This window comes from Peromyscus californicus, unplaced genomic scaffold (genome assembly GCF_007827085.1).
Source record: "Peromyscus californicus insignis strain IS unplaced genomic scaffold, ASM782708v3 Scaffold_7__1_contigs__length_154581171, whole genome shotgun sequence".
Taxonomy (NCBI): domain Eukaryota; kingdom Metazoa; phylum Chordata; class Mammalia; order Rodentia; family Cricetidae; genus Peromyscus; species Peromyscus californicus.
In genome coordinates, this window is record NW_026294595.1 from 154,243,591 (window position 1) to 154,268,714 (window position 25,124).

At 42.0% G+C, this 25,124-nt stretch overlaps 1 protein-coding gene across 1 annotated transcript in view; it reads left to right on the forward strand.

Moving 5' to 3' along the window:
- Positions 1 to 25,124, forward strand: part of Prpf6 (pre-mRNA processing factor 6) — an 89,921-nt gene that overhangs the window by 21,023 nt on the left and 43,774 nt on the right. The window contains exons 4-9 of the mRNA XM_052726662.1: positions 4,494 to 4,572; positions 5,556 to 5,732; positions 5,940 to 6,095; positions 15,516 to 15,610; positions 16,025 to 16,181; positions 17,091 to 17,253. Coding sequence (XP_052582622.1) covers positions 4,494 to 4,572; positions 5,556 to 5,732; positions 5,940 to 6,095; positions 15,516 to 15,610; positions 16,025 to 16,181; positions 17,091 to 17,253 — 827 coding nt within the window. The remainder of the gene's footprint in view (positions 1 to 4,493; positions 4,573 to 5,555; positions 5,733 to 5,939; positions 6,096 to 15,515; positions 15,611 to 16,024; positions 16,182 to 17,090; positions 17,254 to 25,124) is intronic.

A 25,124-nucleotide genomic window follows, 5' to 3' on the forward strand; every position in this document is an offset into this window, starting at 1 on the left:
TAAAGACTTTTTTTTTTTAAATTTTTTAATGACTGTATATATCCTTTTTTCCCCCCTTAAGTCTATGCCATTGTTAAACACATTGTAACCTGTTAGAGGTTTTTTCCATCTAACCTGCTTTATTGTGTATCTATAACCTTTTCTGTCTGCATGAGCAAAACCTTAAGCTGCCATGCAGCTTACTTAGCTCATGGTGCACTGGTGGCTCAAGCTACAGGCAGTTGGCCTCGGCCTGTGTGAGAGACTGTGGGATGAGGAAGCCTTGTTTTCCTCCATTTTTGTGTGTTTGGAACCTTTTCTAAAGCTTTTTCAGGTCTTATGTGGAAATATGTGCCCGTTGGATGCCATTTGTAGTCAGACTTTTTGTTGGTACCCCAATAATGACATGGAGACTTATTATTAATTATGAAAGCTGGGCTGATAGCTTAGGCTTGTTTCTAACTGCCTTAAATAACTTAAATAACTCATTTCTATTAATTTACTTTCTGCCTCATGGCTTTATTACCTCATCTCTGTACTGCCCATCATGCTTGCTCTGTGTCTCCTGGCATTTCTGCCTTCTTCCCAAGTGTCCTCCCTGCCCAGAAATCCTGCCTAGCTATTGGCTGTTCAGCTTTTTATTAAACCAATCAGAGTGACACATCTTCATGGTGTACATAAAGATTATTCCACAACATATGTGCACCATAGAGGCCAGAAGAGCATGTTGGATCCTCTGAAACTGGAGTTATAAATGGTTGTGAGTGGCCATATGGATACTGTGTTGCATGAATCTTAAAGAGTCATATTAATAAAATCAAACCTGAGCCAGGTATTGGGGTGAACTGGAAGATCAGAGAACCAGAACAAGCCACAGCTAACCTCACCTGGCCAACTTCTCAGCTGATCTTGTTTCCTCAGACTGGAAGCCTCTGTGTCCTCATATCCGAATGGCTCTCAGCTGAACTGTGCTGCTAGAAGCCTGAAAGCTTATCCAGCCAAATGCTTAACCAGGCCAAATGCTTCTAGTTCCTGGTCCTCACGCCTTATATACCTTTCTGCTTTCTACCATCACTCCCTGGAATTAAAGGCTCGCTTTCTGGGATTAAAGGCGTGAGTCACCATGCTTGGCTGTATCCTTGAACACATGGATTTCTGCCTCTGGAATGCTAGGATTAAAGGCGTGTGCTACCACTGCCTAACTTCTATGTTTAATATTGTGGCTGCTCTGTCTCTGACCCCAGATAAGTTTATTAGGGTGCACAATATTTTGAGGAACACAATACCACCTCATTACTGGGAACTGAACCCAAGTCCTTTGCAAGACCAGCTAGTGCACTTAGCCTCTGAGACATCTCTTTAGCCCTAGGGTTATCTAATCTTGAAATGGGCAGTAAGAGTAATTCTTAATCTCTCTCTGTTAAATAATTTGGAAATAGGTGGCAAGTGAAAAATCTAGATCTTGTGAGTTAGAGATAGTGGTTTGGAAGTTCATGCCCCATGTCTCTATTGTGAAATGGGGTAGGTCACACTAGATTGGTGGGTAAAGCAAACTATAAGGGCCTGTAGGGAACAAGTTGAGTTGGTCACTGTGGTGGGCACTTGGTGCCATGTTGGTTGAGCTTGGAACTTGAGTGTCCTATTTGAGATGCAAGGCTCTTGTATTTGTTTTGTAGGGCTTCAAGGTGACATCTTGCTTTGAACTCTAATGTGGCAAATCTCGTGTTTATGTTCTCTTAGTATATCACTTTAATGTGCCAACTTTCTGAATTCTGTGTTCTAATTTTGGGAAAGTTTATGGGAAGTGAACACAGGATACTGCAAAGCATACTTACGTTGCTTTGTTTGTTTGGTTTTGTTTTTAAGACAAGGTCTCACTCTAGTGCAAGCTTCCTGGAACTTGCTGTGTAGCCTAAGCTGGCCTTGAACTCAGAGATTTTCCTGCTTCTGTATCCCATGTGCTGGGATTAAAAACATGTTCCATGTACCTAGTAGAAACCATACTTTGAGCCCAGCATAGTGGTACACATTTTTTTTTTAATTGAAATACATTTTATTAAGGAAAATATCTTTAAGCCAACAGGAAAATGATTGAAATTGACTTGCTTGGTTGCCAAGACAAGTAAATTGCTAATCAATAGATTTAGAGGACAATATTGGTAACTGTGTAGTTTGGAATATAACGTGTTTTATAACTTTACCTTCCAAAATTAATGTTTGAGTTATTGTATTTGCAAAAACTAAGTCTTCAGAATTAAATTTCTCCTGTGGATAAAATACAATCATTTTGACTAGGTGATTAACTTTGCTTATTGTGCTTGAATACAAGGAACTGCCTGAAGTTTTAGGTACACATTTTTAATCCCAGTGCTTGGGAGGCAGAGGCAGGTGGACTCTTGGCCAACTTTGTCCACAGAGGGAGTTCTAGGACAGCCAGAGCTGACTACACAGAGAAATCATGTCTTGAAAAACAAAAACAAACAACAACAACAAAAAGGAAAAAAAATGTACTTTGGATTTTGACTTTTTCCAGAGCTTAGTGATACTGATAAAATAGTTAATTTCTGTACCTGATAATAGGTTTCTCTGCTGACACAGCCAGATCAAGCTGAATTGAAAAAGAAAAGGAACAGGTTTATTTGAGCAAAGCAACTCCCGGGTGAGTCCTCCAGCCCGATGGGGCTGGAGAGTCACATACCTGAACTAAAGCAGGGAGCTTATATAGCCTGTAGGTGAGGGGTGATGCCACAAGCTGGGCTTGTGTCTACGTATGGTCAAAAGCTGGAATGCTTAGGTGGGAACTTGGGCTGCTGGCAACTTCAGGGGAGGAGGTATCATAGCCTCCAAGAATTCAGAACTGGGCTTTTTGGTGCCTTCCCTTTGTTCAGGGATTTGCTGAGAGGGTGTGGTTTGGAGAGAGAGACAGGAATGAGACTTTCTGGATCAAGCAAGAGTGAGCTGGAGGTTACAACTGAACAATAGTCTCTTGAGTTGTTGAACAGTGATAGTGTTGCTATAGCTTCTTGTCAGCCATGTAATCAATGGGAGGAAACAACTGTTAATCCCACCACATGAGAGTAAAGACCAATTACCCCTATTATTTGGTTAAATTAAAAGGGAAGCTTTATTTTCTGTCAGACAAGCCTATCTCCCTAAAGTAGGGTTTGAAAATACAGCATAGAACACAGGAAAGGATAGTGTTTTTATAGTCCAAAAACTGCAAGAGTAAGTGGTTTTCACGGGTTGGGGGATTTCCAGAGGAATTTTGGTTACATAGGAACTTGGCTGAACATTTTATACTTATTTGGCAGAACATCAGGGTATATTCAAGGTGTGAGTCAAACTCCACAGAGTGGAGAACAGCATGTCAAATTCCAGAAACAGGTTAAAACATGGTCAGCTTGAATTTTGCAGCAAACAAATGAACTTGTGATCTTATAACAAAGTGGCTTCAATCCTTAAGGTGGAGTTAGGCTGGACCATCACAACTGACACCACAAGGTGCAGTGTTGAAGTGTTGATAGATGTGCAGTTTAGGGGAATAAAATATGTTTTTCCTTATAATGGATTTTCTTTCTTTTTTTTGCAGAGGGTGTGGGGGGTAGGTAATGGGGGATGGGGGAGTGGGGGGGGTCAGGGGTGGGGGTGGGGAGACAGGGTCTCTACATAGCCCTGGCTGTCCTGGAACTCACTCACCACATAGATACATAGACCAGGCTGGCCTTGAACTCTGAGCTTTGCCTATCGCTGCCTCCCATTGTTGAGATTAAAGGTGTGTGACGTCATACCTGACTATAATGGATTTATTTTGATGTAAACATATCGCTTAAGGAACGTCTATGAAAGTAAGATATCTGATTTACTGTTTTTATTTGATAAATAATTGAATGATTAGATTTGTGATTATATCTACAGTTGCCTAAAATATATTCTAGTTAACTGTTAAATGTGTGGAATTGTTTTTGGTTGTTTAATTAAGATAGACAACAAACCAACTTCATTTTGCAATGGACATCCAATTTTCTTTTTTTAATGAATTTTATTTTTTAGAACTTATTCATTTTGTATATATGACTGTTTTGCCTGCATGTCTGTATGTATACTAAGTGCATGCCTAGTGCCCATGGATGCCAGAAAAGGGCATTGGATCCCTTAGAACTGGAGTTGTGGATAGCTGTGAGCCACCATGTGGGGCCTGGGAAATAAACCTGCCTTCTCTTTAAGAAGAAGTGCTATAAGCTTATATCTACTATTTCTCCAAACCCTACATCTAATATCTCTTTTTTAAAATTTCTATTTATTTTATGTGCATTGGTTTTTTGCCTGCATGTATGTCTGTGTGAGGGTGTCAGGGTGCCCTGGAACTGGAGTTACAGGTAGTTGTGAGCTGCTATGTGGGTGCTGGGAATTGAACCAGGGTCCTCTGGAAGAACAGTCAGTGCTCTTAACTGCTGAGCCATCTCTCCAGCCCCACATCTAATACTTGTAATGCAGGCACATATTTTATTTTCTAGAGAGCAAAGGGAGAAAGAAGAGATTGAGAAATACCGAATGGAGCGTCCCAAAATTCAGCAGCAATTTTCAGATCTCAAGGTGAGCAGATGGGTTGGCATACTGGTTCTCAGGCCCTCATCTAAGCAGTAGACTACTCTGCTGTAGTACTTGAACCTTTACTTACTGCTGTTTACTTAGTTTAGAAGATTAATTGCTTAGGGGAGGTTTGTGCTTCAGTATATTTGATCTTCTGTCCTATGTTCTAAAAAAACAAAGGAAAAAATATTTTCTTCTACCTTTTTTTTTAAAGATTTATTTATTTTATGTATAAGTGCTCTATCTTCATGTATGCCTTTGTGCTAGAGGAGGGCATCAGATCCCACTAGAGATGATTATGAGCCACCATATGGTTGCTGGGAATTGAACTCAGGACCTCTGGAAGAGCAGCCAATGCTCTTTGGAAATACAGTTTTTTATTAAATTTCTCTCCGTTTAGGCATATGCTTTTTAAGCTGCCTATTGAACTTTGACCTTATAATTTACATTTTAGTAAAATAGTACAAACCCAAGTGAATTGATTTCTCTAAATAAAATGGAAAACCGGGATTATCAGGATGGCTCAGCAGGTAAAGGCACTTGCCATCAAGCCTAACAGCCTGAATTTGATTTCCAAGTCCCAGGTGGTGGAAAGCAAGAACCAAATCTTGGCATTTATTCTTGTATGTGTGCATGCTCACATGCATGTACACACATATAGTAAATAATAAATACATAAAAATTCTTCTTAATTTTTTTGTGCATTGGTGTTTTGCCTACATGTATGTCTGTGTAAGTGTGTTAGATCTCCTGGAACTGGAGTTACAGATAGTTGTGAGCTGCTTTGTGGGTGCTGGGAATTGAATCCAGGTCCTCTGGAAAAGCAGCCAGTGCTCCTAACTGCTGAGCTATCTCTCCAGCCCCTCCTTTTTTTTTTTTTTAAATGGGAAACCATTTCTGCATCAGTCCTTTCTAAGGCACAGTAGGCCAGAGGCTTGAGTAGGGCAAATGTAGATGACTAACATTTGGGATCTGCATATTTCCAGAGGAAGTTGGCAGAGGTCACAGAAGAAGAGTGGCTGAGCATCCCAGAGGTTGGCGATGCCAGAAACAAACGTCAACGGAATCCACGCTATGAGAAGCTGACCCCTGTTCCTGACAGTTTCTTTGCCAAACATTTACAGACTGGAGAGAACCACACTTCTGTGGATCCTCGACAAACTGTGAGTATCTGAACAGAGGCAAATGAGGCTTCTTTAGTCTGGATAAAGGTGTGGTGAGAAGGGTGAATGTTGAGTGCTTCTGTAGCTGTGCTGTGGCAAGAGTCTGAATAGCGTACCTATTAGGGTATGGGGAATAGAGGCCAGTGTTTAGAGGAGGTGGGGATCTTCAGCATGACAGTGCAAACCAGTGTTTTATCCTCCTCCTAGCAATTTGGAGGTCTGAACACACCCTATCCAGGTGGCCTGAACACTCCGTACCCTGGTGGAATGACACCAGGGCTGATGACACCTGGTACAGGGGAGCTGGACATGAGGAAGATTGGCCAAGCAAGAAATACCCTGATGGACATGAGGCTTAGCCAGGTGAGAATTTGTCATGCGTATTTTCTTATAGATGGTACTGAAAGGGGGAGAAAGCAACAAATTTGGGGAATGTAACTCAGTTGGTAGATCACTTGCCTAGCATATGCAAGGCCCTTAGTTTGATCCCCAGCATAAACAAAACACTCAACAAATTAAAAACGGAAATGTGTAAAGTTTATTTCTTACGTTTGTCATAAAATGATACTCTGCCCTTGTCATAAAGTGGGTAAGATTCTGTCTACAGGTGAGTATTTGTGTCTCTCTACAGGGCATGTACACTCAGCACAACAAATAAAGGGCCAGCCCTGTGTGACATGCTAGTTTGAGGTATGAGGCCATCCTAGGGGATGAGTGCACTCCCAACAAATTTCATATGCTCTATTAGTAAAGTTTAATGTCCTTTTTTAAGCACTGGGAATGAATCCAGGCTCCTACACTTGCTAGGCAAGTGCTCTACCACTGAGCTAAACCCTTTGTAACTGCATTTTTAAAATTTATAATAGCAAATATTTTACAATAAAAAACTAATAGTAGCTGGGCATTGTTGTTCAAATCTTAGATGGTCTTTTAATAAAAAAAAAACCCAGAGCCAGATGTAGCAGGAATCTTAAAAGTTCTTTTTAATGAAAACAAATCTGGAGCCAGGTATTGGGGTGAATGCTGGAAAATCAGAGAAGCAGAAGAAGCCACAGCTACCTCACCTTGCCAGTTCCTCAGCTGATCCTGTTTCCTCAGACTGGAAGCCTCTGAGCCCTCATCCGAATGGGTCTCAGCTGAACTGCTGCTAGAAGCCTGAAAACTTAACCAGCCAAAAGCTTCTAGTTTCTGGTCCTCACACCTTATATATCTTTCTGTTTTCTGCTATCACTCCTTGGGATTAAAGGCTCACTTTCTGGGATTAAAGGGTGAGTCACCATGCCTGGCCGTTTCCAATGTGGCCTTGAACTCACAGAGATCCAGAGGGATTTCTGCCTCTGGAATGCTAGGATTAAAGGCGTGTGCTACCACTGCCTATCCTCTATGTTTAATATTGTGGCTGTTCTCTTCTCTGACCCCAGATAAGTTTATTAGGGTGCACAATATTTTGGGGAACACAATACCACCACAGCCAGATATCAGGGTGAAAGCTGACATCAGGGTGAAAGCTGAAAGATCAGAGAAGCAGAGCAGCCAGCCACTAGTTCTTACCTCTATGAAATCTTCAGCCTAAAGAGAGTGAGCTCCTATTTCCTCAGGCCTTATATACCTTTCTCTGCCCTGTCATATTACTTACCGGGATTAAAAGCATGTGTTCTTCCCAGGCAAAGGCATGAGATCTCAAGCGCTGGGATTAAAGGTCTGTGCCATCATTACCTGACCTCTATGTCTAATCTAATGGCTGGCTCTGTCCTCTGATCCTCAGGCAAGTTTATTAGATTACACAATATATCACCACAGGGCATGGTGGTGTACACCTTTAATCTCAGCACTTGGGAGGCAGACACAGGTGAATCTCTGTGAGTTTGATAACAGCCTGGTCTACAAAGCAAGTTCTAGGATAGCCAGGGCTGTTACACAGAGAAACCCTGTCTCAAAACAAAACAAAAACAAAAATCCCAGTAGCTTATTGATTTTTAAAAAATTTCACTTTTTTTTGTTAACATGTGTATGTCTCCTTTACCTTGTAAAATGGAGAGTAGTTTATATGCAGCATGATTTAATCTTCTTTTGTGTGTGGTATTAGAGATGAGACTTATTATATGCTAGGTAAACATTGTATGACTGAGCTGTATCTCCTGTCCCCCCACCCTTTATTTCCTTGTCATTTTCTCTTTTTCTTTCTTTCTTTCTTTCTTTCTTTCTTTCTTTCTTTCTTTCTTTCTTTCTTTCTTTCTTTCTTTTTCTTTCTTTCTTTCTTTCTTTCTTTTGACAGTGTTTTGCTGTGTAGCTTAGGCTGGTCTGGAACTTTCTGTGTAACTAGGCTGGTGTTGAACTCACAGTGATCCTGTCTTTTCTTCCCAAGTTTGTTCTCAAACTCACTATCCTCCTGGTTCAGCCTCTTATATGCTGGGATCACAGTTGAATGATACCATGCCTGGTCTCAGTAGTTGATCTTTGGAGAACTTCTGAGTTGTTTTTTCTTTCTTTCTTTTTCTTTTCTTTTTTTCTCTCTTTTTTTTAACTCTATGTTTTGAATTCATAGGCTTCTGTGTGGCACATTTAAGTCAGTATTTCTGTAAAGCCTTTGAAGTGGATTTTTTTTCTGCATATCATATTCCCTTTCTCATTGTACACTCCTATCCTGGGCCTACTGGATGACGTGATATCTCTGGCACCTAGCACTGCTGGATCCTCTTCGTCACTCTGTCTGTCTAAAGCATACTCTCCATCTCTGAACCCAGTGGGCTTCTAGTTGGTCAATTTTTTTTCTAAAGATTTGTTTATTTTTATTTTAAATGTATGAGTGTTTTGCCTGCATTGTATGTCTTGTATACTGTGTATGTGCAGTGTCTATAGAAGCCAGAAGAGCGCACTGGATTCCCTGGAACCAGAGTTACAGATGAGCCATCATGTGGATGCTGCGAGTCAAAAATCTGGGTCCTGGGGGCTGGAGAGATGTCTCAGAGGTTAAGAGCACTGACTCTTCTTCTGGAGGTCTTGAGTTCAATTCCCAGCAACCACATGGTGGCTCACAACCATCTGTAATGAGATCTGGTGCCCTCTTCTGGCCTGCAGTCATATATGCTGTATACATAATAAAATAAACCTTAAAAAAAAAAAAAAAAATCTGGGTCCTCTGGAAGAGCAGCCTGTAGTCAGAGCCTTTTCTCTGTCCCACTCAGTCCTGCAATCCTGCAGCTGCTTATAAAATAATCCTCAGAGGCTTAATATTAATTGCAAACTGTTTGGTCTATGGCTCAGGCTTATTGCTAGCTAGCTATTATATCTTAAATTAACCCATTTCTATTAATCTATGTATTGCCATGTGTCTCGTGTCTTTACCTATGTTCTATTACATTTTGCTACCCTGGCAGCTGGATGGTGTCTGATCTGACTTCTACCTGTATCTCTGCTTAGATTTCCCGTCTGGCTCTTATCCTGCCTTGCCATAAGACAAAGCAGCTTTATTTATTAATCAGTGGTAGCAACACATATTCACAGTATACAGAAAGACATCCCACAGCATTCTTTAACTGCTGAGTCATCTCTTCAGCTCCCAGTTAATGATTTAGTTGTGGTACAGTTAAATACCATGAATCTCTCAGGGTCTGAGAAACACCTTTATTGTGGCAGTTTATTTCCCTGTTTTGTATTTAATATCAGTGTCACTTTGTTACCTTTGGTTTGTTCTTTTTTTCTCTTAGCTGTTGTAGAATTAATATTTTCTTGTAAGAGCATTGAGAAGCAATTAATGCCGGTTGTGGTGGCGCACGCCGGTAAGATTTGCTGAAGGAGGCGGAGGCAGGAGGATCACGAGAAGCAATTAATGTTTCTCTATTTCTTTTCCTCTTTTCCTTTTTTGTGGTGCTAGGGATAGAACCCAGGGCCTTCATTGTATTAGGCAGGTGTTCTACTCCTGAGCTATAACCCCAGCTAAGTGTATTTAAAAAAAAAGAACAAAAAACAAAAGAAAAACATGTGCCATGGTAATATTTCATGTTAAAGTGTGTGTGTGTGTGTGTGTGTGTGTGTGTGTCTTTTTTTAATTTTTATTTTATTTATTTTCTGTGACAGGGTCTCACTATGTAGACCAGGCTGGCCTCTAATTCACAGATTCACCTGTTTCTGCCTCGGAAGTACTGAAATTAAAGGCACATGCCTCTATGTGGCTTTATCTTTTTTATTTACCTCGCTATCTTTTTAAAAAATAATTGTTAGGGGTAGAACCCAGAGTGTCAAGCATGTTAGATAAGTAGTATACTATTGAGCTATACCCCAGCACCAGAATTTACCATTTTAAACTTTTTGTGTGTGTGTTTATATCTGAGACAAGGTCTTACTATGACTACATTGCCCAAGCTGGCCTCATACTTCTGCCTTAAGTGATCCTCCTGCCTGTTAGTACTACAGATAGAATATTATCATCCTGGACATTTTAACCATTTTTATGTGCATGTTTATCAATTTAAGTACTTTCCCGCTATTATGCAGCCATCACCACCATCTAGTTCTGGGGACTGAACTTGGACCTTCTGGAAGAGAAGAAAGTACTTTTAACTGTTGAGCTGTCTCTTCCAGTTCAACATTTATTTTGTTTTCCTTTGAAAATAGCCATTCTCTTTGTGTGTGTGCATGTGCATGTGTAAATGTGTGTGTACATGAATGTGTGTGATGTATATACATATTTATGTGGGTTTGTGCATAGTGCATATGTTAATGTACTCATGTATGGAGGCCAGAGGTCAGCACTGGGTGCCTTCCTCTAGTCTCTTACTTTATTTGTTCTTTTTTTTAAAGGTAGGATTTAATATTTCTGATTGGCAAGTAATACAGAAGCTAGGACTATACAAAATAGAATGGTCCTGCATATATTCTTCAGGGTATTATTGTTGTTTTATTTTGAGACAGGATCCAACATGTAATTGGCTGGCCTGAAACTATGTAAACCAGGTTAGCCTTGAACTTGTAGTATTTCCTTGCCTTTGCCTCCCATGTGCTGGAATTACAGATATAAGCTATCATGCCTGGGGTTTTGGAGGAGAGGAAGACAGTCTCATGTGACCTAGCTGATTTCATACTTGCTATGTAGCCAAGGATGGCCTTGAATTTTTGATCCTTCCTACCACTATCTTTGAAGTGCTGGGATTGTAGGTGTGTAGCACCATGCCCAGTTACTAGAAAAAAGAAACACAAGTTCCTCTGTGTAGTTTTGATGCCTGTCCTGGATCTCACTCTGTAGACCAGGCTGGCCTCGAACTCAAAAAGATCTGCTTGGCTCTGCCTCCTGAATGCTGGGATTAAAGGCGTGCGCCACCACTGCCTGGCAGCCCGTCTTTTCTTAAGAGTGTTGTACAGTGTGGAAATATACCTATAAAATCTCAGTACTCAGGAAGCTGAGGCAGGAGCATCACCTTGAGTCTGAGTCCAACTTGGGTTATAGTATGAGATCTTGTCTTTTAAAAAACTAAAAAAAGTCATTGTTTTTCCACCTTGCATTGGGTGAGGAAAGGTCCTGCACCTCTTAGCCCAAAGCAAGCCTTGTCCCTTTCTCTTTGGTTTTGTGGACCGCCCCAGGTCGTTGGAGAGAATACATATACTTGCCTTTCCTACCACAACTAAGGCAGCCCTGTCCCGACCTTTTTTTATTTTTAAGATTTGTTTCCATTTTATGTGTGAGCACTGGATTTAAAAGCAGGTACTACTGTGCCCAACTTTCATGTGGGTGTTCAGGTCCTCATGCTCTCATGGCAAACACTTTACCAATTGAACCATCTCCCCTGGTTCCCAAAATAGCCATTCTAATGGGTGTGAAGTTGTAATTTTATTTGTATATTCCTAATGATTAGTAATGTTAATCATCCTTTTATGTATTTGATATTTAGAAACATAGATTCAAGATGCTTGCTCTTTTGTTTGCTTAGTTTTTGTCCTTTTTATTTTTTAAAATTTTATTTTATGTCTATGAGTGTTTTTCCTTGCATGTTTGTATGTGCAACATGTGTGTGCCTTGTACTGTTCAAATTTAGAAGAGGGCATTGGATCCCCTGGAACTGGAGTTTGGAGATGGTTATGAGTAACCATGTGGTTGCTAGGAACCAAACCTTGGTCCTCTGCGAGAGTAACAAATGCTCCTAACTACTGAGATATCTCTCCAGCCCTCTTGTTTTTTGTTCTTTTGAAACAGGGTTTCATGTAGTTGAGGGTAGTTCAGAACTCACTGTGTAGTGCAGGATGACCCTGAATTTTGGATCCTCCTGTCTGAGTCTCTTCAGTACTGAGATTATATCTTGGTTTATATAATGCTAGGGATCAAACCCAGAGTTATGTTTGTGGTAGGCAAGTACTCTACTGTTTGAGATACATTTGTTGCCATACCCCTCTTTGTTTTTTGATTTTGTTTTTTGAGACAGGGTTTCTCTGTGTAGCCCTGACTGTGCTGGAACTCATTTGTAGACCCACCTGGCCTTGAACTCAGAGATCTGCATGCCTCTACCTCCCCAGTGCTGGGATTAAAGGAATGCGCCACCACCGCCTGCCTCCCTCTTTTTTTTGAGATAGGTCTCATTGGCTGTTAGCCCAGACTGGCTTTGGGCTGTGTAGTACAGGTGGTCTTGAACTCATGGTCATCTTGCATTAGCCTTTAAGTGTTAATTATTAGAGGCATGAGCCACAGTGTCCTGCTTTCCCTTTTTTTCTGGTGCTAAGGATTAAACCCATGCTTTCTATATACTAGGCAAACATTTTCCTGCCAAACTAATCCTTGACCCTGCCCATTTAAAAAATAAAATTATATTTATTTATATTTTTATTGTTGCTTGTCATAGGTTTTTGTTTTGTTTTGTTTGTTTTTTCTTTCAGTACTAGAGATCAAACCCAGGGCCATGCATATATATGTTAGTTGGGCAAGTATTTTACTCCTGAGCTACCCAACTTTGTGTGTCTGTGTGTGTATGTCTACATGTGCCACATACTGGTACAGCTAGAGTAGGAAACCAGAAGAAGATGTTAGTTGTCCTGCTCTATCACCTAACACCTGAAGAGGTCTCTCAGTTGAATCTGAAACTCGCTGTTTTCAATAGACTGGTTGGCCAGTGAACTCCCAAGATCCCTGCCAATGCTGGGGTTATAGGTACACATTACCTATAATGGTAATGGGGTAATAGGTAAATAGGTACACATGTGTGTGTGTGTGTGTGTGTGTGTGTGTGTGTATACATATATATATATACAATTTTAACATGAATGCTGGGGATTTTAATTTTGGCCCTTGTGCTTACGATGATCCATCTCACAAAATCTCAAAAAAAAAAAAAATCACAAAAGGCCTTTTTTTACTTTTTTTTTTTTTTTTTTGTAAAAAGTCAGGGTCTTACTACTTGACTGATCTACTGGATATGTAGACCAGTGCTCAATAAAAACTTAGGAGTCAGATATTGGGGTAAGAACCTGAATGACCAGAAAAGCAGTACAGAAGCAACTAGTGACCCCTATCTCCTCTCTCTTTCTCCTTGTTCCTTGATCCAAAAGGCCGAAATGTCTCTGAGCCCCATCCTACTACTTCCTGTGTCCTTGGTTTTCCAAAATCTCTATGGCTAATTTTGGTCACCTACCTCTGCCCTCTGATTCAAAGCACACTTTAATGGCAGTCTCGGGAGCATCAGAATGCAATCAAAATATACCACAGCCTCCTGAGTGCTGGTTTTACAGGTGTATGCCCATGCTGGCTGTTTCTAGGTTGTGGTTTTTGTTGTTGTTTTTAGACAAGGTTGTCCTGGCTGTCCTGGAACTCACTTTGTAGACCAGGCTGACCTCTCAAACTTAGAGATCCACCTACCTCTGCCTCCAGAGTGCTGGGATTAAAGGCATGTGCCACCATGCCTGACTAATTTTTAGTTTTTAATTTTGGAATTAATATCAGTAAGTTGTGTTGGCTGGCCTTGAAGTCACTATGTAGCTAGGTAGACCTTGAACTTTGGTTCTTTCTGCCTTAGCCGTCTAAGTAGTAGCTGGGATTATAGGCATGTGCTATCAGACCTGGCTTATGACAGTTTAAACACTCACAATTATAATAGTAGAATGAACTGCTGTATTGAAATTAAAAAATAAAAATTGAAATTACCAATCTTTTACTTTATGAGTGTCTTGGTTCAAGTCAGTCTTGGAATGTAGATGGATTTTTCTTTGGGCCAACAGCTCAGAAAAAAACTACACGAAGACTTATTATTAATTATTGGCCTTAGCTTATGCTTGTTCCTAAATAGTTCTTATAATTTAAATTAACCCATATCTTTTAGTCTATGTTCTTTTATGTGGCTCGATTACCTTTACTCTGTACTGCCTATCCTGCTTCCTCTGCATCTGGCTGGTGATTCCGCCTTTCTTCTCCTGAGACCTCTCTGTCCCCAGAAGTCCTGCCTAACCTATTTTCCTGCCTAGCTATCCCATTCTGCTCTTTATTAAACCAATCACAAGGCGCTTTGGTAAAAACACAGCTTTACAGTGTATAAAAAGATTATTCCACAACATTGGAAAGACATTTTTTTTTTCTATGTCTACTTGAGTTTTTTTCCTGGGATTTTGGGATCTCTTTGTGTCTTGGTTACTTTTCTGTTGGTGTGCTAAAACATCATGGCCAAGGCAACCTACAAAAGAAAGCATTTAATTTGGCTTGTGGTTTCAGAGTTTGTAACAGACATTCTTTTGGGTCACCAACCAGCTCCCAAATCATGATGTGGAGACATTATTCGTTATGAAAGCTTGGCCTTATCTTAGCTTTGTTTTTATCTGTTTATCTACATTTGCCTCAGGGCCTTTTATCTTTCTTTCATTCTGTATATCTTATTTTGTTGTTTCCTCCATGTCTCTCTTGCTGGCTTCTGGACCCAGGCCTGTCCCTCTCTTTCTCCCTCATTCTCTCCTCCTCTCTCAAGCCTAGATTTCTCCTCCTACATATTCTTTCTGCCTGCCAGTCCCACCTGACCTTCTTCTGCCTAGTTATTGGTCATTCAGCGTTTTTATTAGACCAGTCAGGTGCCTTAGGCAGGCAAGGTGAAATAGCAACACATCTTTACATAATCAAATGCAGCATAAACAAATGTAACACATCTTTGCCTAGTTAAAGTAATATTCCACAAGAGTGTTAAGAGTCCATGATGGTGGAGTGAAGGGACAGTTGAGAGCTCAACTCTTAATCCACAACCACATGCAGAGAGAGGTGTACTGAGACTGGCGCAAGTTTGTTTTTTTGTTTGTTTGGTTTTTCGAGACAGGGTTTCTCTGTTATGTAGCTTTGGCTGTCTTGGAACTTACTCTGTAGACCAGGCTGGCCTTGAACTCACAGAGATCTACCTGCCTCTGCCTTCCAAGTGCTGAGATTAAAGGTGTGCACCACCACCGTCTGGCTGGCACAAGTCTTTTGAAACCTCAAAACCCACCTCCAGTGGCCTTCCAACAAGACCATACCCCCTAATCCTTTCCAAATAGTTTCACTGACTGGGGACCAAGTATTCATTCACACATGAGCCTGTGGGAACCATTCTCCTTCAACCCTATCCCCCACCCCAAATATTAATCCTTGTGGAAGATTTCTACACTTTCCCTGTAGAATGTACTTTCCTAATCACCAACTGTTGTCTGAGTTACAATAAGGTGGTTTTCCTCCTGACTACTTATTCTTGGATAGATTTGTTGAGAGGGTCTCCAGGGTCCTTGGTAAGGAATTCTTTGTTTTAGACATCACTGGTCCTGTCTAGTTGATTCTTACCTTTACCTATCTCACAGGTATCTGACTCAGTGAGTGGGCAAACTGTTGTGGACCCCAAAGGCTATCTGACAGATCTAAATTCTATGATTCCAACCCACGGAGGGGATATAAAGTGAGTATGTTGTAGAATTGGTGAGTTGAAATGGGAACTCTAATTGCCTAGTCTGTTGTGGAGTTTGATTTTTTTTTTAAACATACAGTCAAAATATGACATGGATGTTCTGAGAAATGTAGAAATATATTTATATCCATTTACTGTGTGTGTTAAATATTTACAAATAATATCTTAAGGTAATGCTTGTGATACACTAGAAAGCAGCTGTACTAATTGTCTCATGTTTCTTGTCTGGAAATTCAGGTCGTAGTTTGTTTGCTCAGTGTCCCCACAGAGCTGTTTTGGATTTTGTGTCTTCAGCATGTTGTCCTTAGCAATTTATGCCTTGTGTCTGAGGGAGTGCCTTCTCCCTGGCTCTTGTCACATCTCTGGTAGTGTGGCCTAATGTTTTGTGGCTTCTCATTCTTACAGTGACATTAAGAAGGCACGGCTACTTCTCAAATCTGTTCGAGAAACAAACCCTCATCACCCACCAGCTTGGATTGCATCAGCTCGCCTGGAAGAAGTCACTGGAAAGCTACAAGTGGCTCGGAACCTTATTATGAAAGGGACAGAAATGTGTCCCAAGGTGAAGCCTATAGCACATTTCTCTTGACACCTACATGATTTCTGGCTCCCAGAAAATCCTCTGTGTTCTGCTAGGCACGGTACCTATACTGGAGAAATGGAGCTAGAGCAAGGTTTTAAGTAGAGGGAAAGGAGTTTCTTGCTTGCTTTTGTATGAAGCAGAGACTGACCCACCATTATAATGGCGGGTAAGCTTCACTGAAAGTGATGAAGTGGGCAGCTTGTCAGGCCACATAATAAAAAAAACCTTGAGGTTGAAGCAGGAGAGATTGCTTAGCAGTCGAAAAGCACTGGCTGCTCTTCTAGAGGACCTGAGTTTGGTTTCCAGAAGCCACATGGCAGTTCACAACTGTCTATAACTCCAGTTCCAGGAGATCTGATGCTCTCTTCTAGATATGCATGCAGGCAAAACACCCATATACATAAAATAATAAGTAAATAGGGGAAAAAAAGACTTACAGGTTAGTGCTAGCTCTTAGTATATTCTAGCATTTGTGTTTTGGGAGGTGGGATGATTAGACAATTTTAAAAAATACTATGAAACCAACTCAATGTCATATGCTCTGTGTGGACTAGATATTTCTGATAGTAAAAGAAACCCTCTGTGGAATTCTCTGAACTTTAGGCATAAAACTGAACTTCCCAGGCAGACATAGGGTCTTTGTTTTTTCCATAGACTTTGCCTACAGTAAATTGTATTCTTTTTGTTTGTGAAGGATTATATGTGTCTTTCATTTCGACATGGTAGCCACATTTCTGAGCTTTGTCATTACAAGGTGAACTCTCATATGTATGTATTTTATGGCCGAGTTGATTCTTATAGAATCTGGAGGCCCCAGAGGTACCCACTTCTCCCTTGTGGTTTCCAGGCTGTTCTTACTGCCCCCTGCTTTTTTTTTTTTTGCTCCAGAGTGAAGATGTCTGGCTAGAAGCAGCCAGGTTACAGCCTGGGGACACAGCCAAGGCTGTGGTGGCACAAGCTGTCCGTCATCTCCCACAGTCTGTTAGGATTTACATTAGAGCAGCAGAGCTAGAAACAGACATTCGAGCAAAGAAGCGTGTTCTTCGGAAAGGTAAGCTCCCTTGGGGATACTCCCTCTGACTGTACCTTGAATGTGTTTCTCTTGCTTTCTGGTGTTTTGTTTTCTTGGAGAGCAGCTTTGCTCCTCCTTTGCTCAGGCTTTTTGTGAGAGTAGTTAAGAAGCTGGTGATGTTGTCTAGGCCTTTTTCCTGGGCTGGTTGCCTCTGCCCTTGACCCTTCTGTAAGGGTGACTCTAGTAGGGGAGTTCTCACACTGATTGGAGGCCACATCCCTACCTTTCTGTAGTATGTGAGTCATTGTCCTCCCAGTTTTCCTTATTCATAATACAGGGACAGCTTGGGTTCCAGCCTGCTGCCGTGGCTCTGGAGGCTAGATAAGATGGCTATAGGAAGAAGTGTACTCAGCCAGGCCCTTTGACATGATCTAAGGTGTGTCTACAGGGTAGTATACCCATTGGTGTAAGTCTGAGCTCACTGATGGTCACACCTGAGTATGTGGTCATTGAATTTCTTCTTGCACTGATTGGACTGCACCTCACAACACCTGTAAGGCAGTAGTAATACATGCTATCCATTCATGGTCAACTAAAACACAGTTTTGTTTTGTTTTTTAAAGATTTTAAAGATTTCCAGGCAGTGGTGGCACATGCTTTAATCCCAGCATTCAGGAGGCAGAGACAGGTGGATCTCTGAGTTTGAGGCTAGCCTGGTCTGGTCTACAGAGCAAGTTCCAGGACAGTCAGGGCTACACAGAGAAACCCTGTATCAGAAACCAAAAAAAAAAAAAAGTATTTATGTGTGTGTGTGTGTGTGTGTGTGTGTGTGTGTGTGTGTGTGTATGTATTTGTGTATGTAGGTATATATATATACATATATGCATATATATATATACACACACACACACACACACACACACACACACACACACACACACACACACACACATATATGCACATATGTATACAAGAGTCCCCAGAGGCCAGAAAAGGGCATCAGATCCCCTGGAGCTGGAGTTCTATGCAGTTGAGAGCCACCTTACAGGGATACTGGGAACTGAACTTGGGTCCTCGGGAAGAGTAGCAAGCACTGTTTGAGTTATCTCAAAGAAGATAGAGCATTTATAGGCAGTTTGTGTATTGTTTGTTACTATAATTCATAAAGGTGTTGTTGTTTTCTGTACCAGATCTTGTTGTAAGTGTTGCTTTTGAACATGGCTTCAGAACAGAAGCTGGCCAGAGGGGTGCTGTGCAAAAAATTGTGCAGGTGGTATATTTGGCATGAGCACCCTGGTCTGACTCAGTCAGGTCTGTTTGTAGAGTCAAAGCATTTATAGCAAGAGCTTTCCACTCTTCTTTTTCAGTATGTGTTTGAGTAGAGACAGAGTGTATAAGCTAAGTGTCATAGGCTGATAAGGCTGTGGGCTCTTGAGTTGAACACAGGTTCTCCTTGCTTTGTTACCTGTGTTTGTTACTAGCCAGCGTGGCTGCTCTCTGGTTCCTCTAATCAGGTGATCTTGCATGCCTGATGTGTTTTCTCTGCCAGATCAGGTTTTCTGCATGTAGGTCAACTACCCATTCAATGCTCAGAACCAGTCCCTTATAATGCAAATAGGAGCAGAAAGTTAGCACCTGTCTTGATTTATATAATAGGAATCAGTACTTTACTTCTTTCAGCCCAGAAAATAGTTCTTTAATGAAAGGCACCCTGAGCTTTGGCTAATTGGCATTACTAATTTAGGGAAGCACTGCTTAAACCCCCCTGCCACAGTGTGATAAATGGTCTTGAGTGTTTTTGTGGCCACTCCCTGTTCACCACCACATTGTCTGGGGTTCATTTCCGGTTGACTTGGATTCTGGGGAGTGTGATCATGGAGGTGGTAGCCCGGCTGTGCAGGGTGGAGGTATTATTTCTAAGGCTCTTCAGGTCTGTCAGGGAGAGGCCTCCTGCTTTGTTCTCCAGCAGAGATAATGCTAAGATGATTGCTATTGCTTCCTGATTCTAGGCCTGACCTGTCCTTCCCTTAGAGAGTTTCTAGAAACAGCATTTTTCTGGGTGTCTGGGGCAGAGCCTGGAGCTGCTGCACTGAGTAGTTGGTAAGCACTTGGAAGACAGGTGCTGCTGGAAGATCCTGGCTTTCAGATGGAGATAGCAGTTACTTCCTCCAGTGCCTTAGGCTTCCTGGGGCTTGACAGGTTATATTTCTAGAAGTTGTGGGTCACTTTTGGACAGAACTGACAGCCTCTTTCTTGTTTAGAGAAATGAAATTTTAGTGCTGTTCTGAAACCAGAGGAAGCAGAGTGACTTAGGGCTTGACCTCTGAGGTCTTCAGTATCTTTGCTGTAGAAGGGAAAAGGGATCTCATGACTAGGGAGGTGATTTGTCTGTAAGCCTGCAGGTTAGGTGGTGTCTCCAGTGACTAGAACACCCTGGAGAGCTCAGGCTGTTTGCTCTCAGCTTTCCTTATAATAATTTGACTATGTACTTAGAGTACTTTGTCACTTTGCTATTAACATGGACATTTGAAAATGGGAGTTATTTTTTGACATTGGCACTAAATGCTTTGGCCTTTAAAGTATAGCAGTCTCCAGTGGTCATCCCTAACATGTCTGAGAGCACGGACTCAGGGTACCAGTTTTCTCTCTTCAGGATCCGTGGCCACAGGGAGAGTCCATCTGCTGGATAGACTTGTCTTCCTTTTAGCTATGTCAGTGCTCAGCATTTTTAGGCTTGTGTTTGGCTCCTTGGGCTGCCTGTGCTGTGAGTTGGATTCAACACTTATTGGCTACCAGTAGTACCAATTGAGTGGACCCTGGGGATCCTGCCCTTCCTTTCTTTCTTTTTTCTTTTTTCAAGACATGGTCTGTGCAGCCTTGGCTGTCTTGGAACTCACTCTGTAGACCAGGCTGGCCTCAACTCACAGAGATTCGCCTACCTCTGCCTTCCAAGTGCTGGGATTAAAGGCCTGTACCACTACTACCCAGCATGATCCTACTCTTCTTGTGTCAGGTTGGTGACTCTGTAAGTATAGTCCCACCCAGGTAGCCTGTGTTCCAGAAATGGAATTTTGAGGTGCACAAAGGTACAGGAAGAAATAGTACCATCACTACCACTGCTACTATGTGTACACAGAGAGCAAATGCTAACTGTGTCCCATACTGGAGATAGGATTTTTTTTTTCTCTCTGTTGTGCAGGTATCTAGGATAAGCTCTTTACCTGGATGAGTGATTCAGTGACCTAGACCCTTTAAGGACTGGATCTCCAGCTGGTGGTTTTGCTTCTTTTGACTATAGTCTCATTAACTTATGTTTTAAGGCAGGGACATGTAGCCAAAGCTGGTCTCAAATGCATGATCTTTTTGTTTTTGCCTTCTAGGTTCTGCATACAGGTATGTGGTATCATACCAGGCTCTCTTATTAGCTTTATACTTGCAAATAAAAGCACTAAATTAAGACTCAAGACCCTCTGACCTATAAAATGGTCTCCCCAGAGTATAGTGGCAACTTGATTGTCCCATGGGAGTCAGGGTTGCTCTCACAACTTGATTGAATTGTTCTGCCTTTGGATTAGGCCTCTTGATGGCAAGGTTTGGAAAAGTAAAAGTAGGACATAAAGCCTTTGAGATCTGCTCAGACAGTACTGCACATTTAGAGACCCATGTGTTCTGCTGTATAAGTTTGTATATACATATGGTGATGCTTCATGGAAGGTTGAGGCCTTTGGTACTTTTTTTTTTTTTAGTTTTTCAAGACAGGGTTTCTCTGTGTAGCTTTGCACCTTTCCTGGAACTCACTCTGTAGCCCAGGCTGGCCTCGAACTCACAGAGATCTCCTGTCTCTGCCTCCCGAGTGCTGGGATTAAAGGCGTGTGCCACCACCGCCCGGCGTCTTTTGGTACTCTTAAGAGCTTGGGAAATATCTACCTATTCTGCCAGGCCACTGTGTGGACTAAAGTGAGGAATAGAAGGCCTGTCCTGCATGAATATGTGTTTCTTTATTTTCTGATTATCAGTTAACTCAAGTGAATTTAATCTTAGGTCAAGGCTTTTTCCTTATCAGTCCTGTGGTCCTAAGGCTTTTCTAGAGCCGTGAATGTGCTCTTAGGGTAGCAGGCAAGTCATTAGCCTCTAGTTGTGGGAAGTTTCTGCCTGTGGCTTACTGGTATCTATGCTCTACCTGCCTTTGCTCCACTCCATCTTTTCTATGCTATTTCCAACTTGATGAAGCCACTGTATCTGCCTCCTCTTGAGGCATGGTTAGGTAATGGTCAGTTCATGGAGAAGCAGGCTGTTTGAGGTCTTAGCTGGTGCTGGTTCACTGCGGGGATCATCTTCCTCAGTAGGAGAGCAGATATGGCAGAAGAGCACAGCTTTCTTCTGTAAGGTTGGGCTAGTACAGTCTGAAAGCCTTCCTGAGGATTGGCACACTTTGTTTTGGTGGTGTTGGATTTCTGGGGTCAGAAGAACCTAGACCTGATGCTGAGTTGTATGTTCCTTTAGATTTTACCATGCAGCAAAACCTAGCAGGCAGGAGGGTGCCCCTGGGAGTCCAGGTGCTGAGATTAGATATTAACTTCCAGTAGGTACTATAAGAGCAGCATTGGTTTGTTGTGGAAATTCACTTTGCCAATGACCTTGGAGTATCTGGCCCAATGGGGAGGTGTGGAGCTCTCTCTCTCTCACTCTTGCATGCTTCTCCCCATGATCAGAGACCAGACGGGCAAAACAGAAGGACTTCTGCAACTAAATCTACCTTATCCTGTATCTGTGAGTCTGTTTTCCCATAGCACTCATTAATAAATTGATGTATATTCATATACACCCTTTTGGTTCTTGTTTCATTGGTTTCGTCATGGAAGGGAAGTTCCAATGTGCCCCAGACTGTGGGACCCTGTAAGATTCCCCCAAGGGTGGGCCCTTTGGGTTTGTAAGGAATGTCTTCCATTTTTCTGGCCTGTATATCTCAAGTATGTGATGCTCCTGCTTACAAGTTCTAGTCAGCATAGTGATGTCCACCAAAGGTTTGGTCTGTATGCAATGGAGCAGCTGGTCCTGCTTGGCTCTATGAGAAGGAAAAAAAAATTACAGAGTCTGTTTGCCCTGCTAGGGGAACAAAGCCCTCACACACAGGAGGGTAATTCTGCCACTGTTGAGTAGGCTGAGCTACTCAACAGGCCACACTGGTTTTGTGTAGCTCCCCCAGATAGTATACCTTGTGCCAATTTCATGTGAGTTTTTTGGGTCTGCATGTTCTACAGCATCAATCCTTGGGTCTATTTTCAGCAAAGTTGACCTGTGTGCTTACAGGAAATCAGATCCTATGGAGACTGTTTGGGAATCACTGTAGTGTCTCAAGAGTAGAGTTTTATTCTATTTTGTCAGTTCCAAGCAGTCATCATCAACCCCATAGGAGGCTGACTAGAGGCTTGGTTTTGACCTAGTTGCCAAGTACCTGAGGCCCCTGTACCCTCATCCTACAGATCTCTGGGTCATCTGCTCTGTTTTTTGCTTTTTGGTGAACCAGGGTCTGAAGAAAGGATCCTGATGCTCAAAACAAGCTTGGTAGCCCCCGGGCTGCATGATGTTACAGCTCTCCTGTGTTGTCTCCCTTCCCTAAAGTTATTCCAAGTTTTTTTGAGGATGAGCTGAAGTGTGGCAAAGCCATGCAGTGTGCTTTGTTAACATTCATCCTGCCAGCTGCACAGAGCAGTTGCTATTTTCTTTTCCATGATTTCTTTTCACTCTCATAGCCTGCTCAGTAGGTCCTTCCTTCGAGTAATTACTTCTTGAATGCAGCTTGAGTTCTGTTTTTTAGGTTTTTTTTTACATTTATTTATTTTTTTAATTTGTGTGTGTGTGTGTGTGTGTGTGTGTGTGTGTGTGAGAGAGAGAGAGAGAGAGAGAGAGAGAGAGAGAGAGAGAGAGAGGAGGGAGAGGAAGAGAGTTGCGGGGGGAGAAAGGGAGAGGGAGAGAGAGAGGAGAGAGAGATAGTGGTTTACTGACTGAGCTAGCCAGGCTGGTTTGTTTCAACATTTCCTGAAATCTAAGTCTGGATAATAAGAGTCCTTCCCTTAACACCATTTCAGAGTTGTTTTTTTTTTTTAATGGTTGATTGACTGGTGAACTGATAGCCAATGAACTGATAGTTACAGCCTCAGAGGGACGGCTTATGAACACTGACCATTTTTGAGAAAGCACTCAGGCAAGACACAAGGTCATTTTCAATATCGGTTTACAAAGTGTTAGCAGGTACTTGAGAACATCTCAGGGATATGGTGTTACAGTAGTCAAATAGTGCTTAGTCCATGAAGTCCATCTGTGAGATGAGCTCGGATCCATTTTTTCTCCCCATGGACCATACTGGGATTGGTCAGCAGATTGCAGTGATGACCTTAGATTGTGACAGCTCTCTTCAGAGACATAGCAGGGCCTGCTGCTTAGGCCGCCTTATCACCATTCATCTGTTTCGTGATACCATAGGCTCTAATCACTTAAGACTGTGAGACGATGCCGTTTTCATCTTGAGAGAAAGCATAGCCATGGAGCAGGTTCTGTTGTAGGGACTCAGAGTGGTACAGATTGACATGGTCCTTCTTAAAGATATTTTTGAGCCGCTGTGCCCTCTCCATGTCATGGCCTAGCTAGCTCAGTCAGTAGAGAAATGAGACTCTTAATCTCAGGGTCATGGGTTTGAGCCCCATGTTAGGCACTAGATATTGTAGATAATCCACAGATTATTGATAAAGGAACTATTTATTAAAAAACTATTTATTAAAAAATTATATTGAGGAGAACAACTCACTAATCAGGATAAGGCAAATCCATCACAGAGTCCTGGAAGGCTGATGGCTGGTCCCATACTGCTTCTGCCGTCTGAGTCAGTCCCCACTGTCCAAGCCCATCAGGGAGAGAACAGAAGGCTTATGTATGTATGTATGTGTCCCTCAGGTCTTCAGCTAGTGCAGAGGCCATGCCCCAGAGGCTAGTACCTCAAGGCCATAGGTGGAACAGGTACCCACTACATGGTGGTATGATGGCATGCATTTGGAGATCAGAAGACAAATTGCAGGAGTTGGTTCTTTCTTTCTACCTTGTGAGTCCTTGGAATCGAACTCAGGTTTTTAGGATTGGTGGGACACACACTTACCCACTGAGCCATCTTGCTAGCTCCTGTAGCTTGTTTGTTAATGCTAATTTCCAAGTGTTCAGGAAAGACAGATGATATATATTGCTCATTTCAGCTTCTGCTTCAACAGGTATAGCTACTATCTCCACCCACTTTCAACCCCTGTAAAGCAATCCCATGCTTCTCATGCTGTTTTTTGTTTTGTTTGTTTGTTTGTCTTTTAAGACATACCCTGTGCCGGGCGGTGGTGGCGCACGCCTTTAATCCCAGCACTCGGGAGGCAGAGCCAGGCGGATCTCTGTGAGTTCGAGGCCAGCCTGGGCTACCAAGTGAGTCCCAGGAAAGGCGCAAAGCTACACAGAGAAACCCTGTCTCGAAAAACCAAAAAAAAAAAAAAAAAAAAAAAAAAAAGACATACCCCTGGCCTTCCTGGAACTTGCCTTGTAGACCAAGTTAGCCTTCAACTCAGAGATCTGCCTGTCTCTGCCTCCCAAGTGCTGGGATTATAAGTGTGCATCACCACTGACTGACTCCTTCATTCTGTACTTAACATGTTTCTTTAAATGTACAGACATTTTTTCCCTTTTTTCTTTCTATTTGTGTCCTTAGAAAATTATATTGTGTGTGTGTGTGTGTGTGTGTGTGTGTGTGTGTGTGTGTGTGTGTGTGTGTATGTGTGTGTACCACACTGTACATGTGGAGGTTAGAGAGGACAACTTGCAGGAGTTGATTCTCTCTTAATTATCCATCCCAGGGATTGAACTCAAGTTTTCAGGCTTGG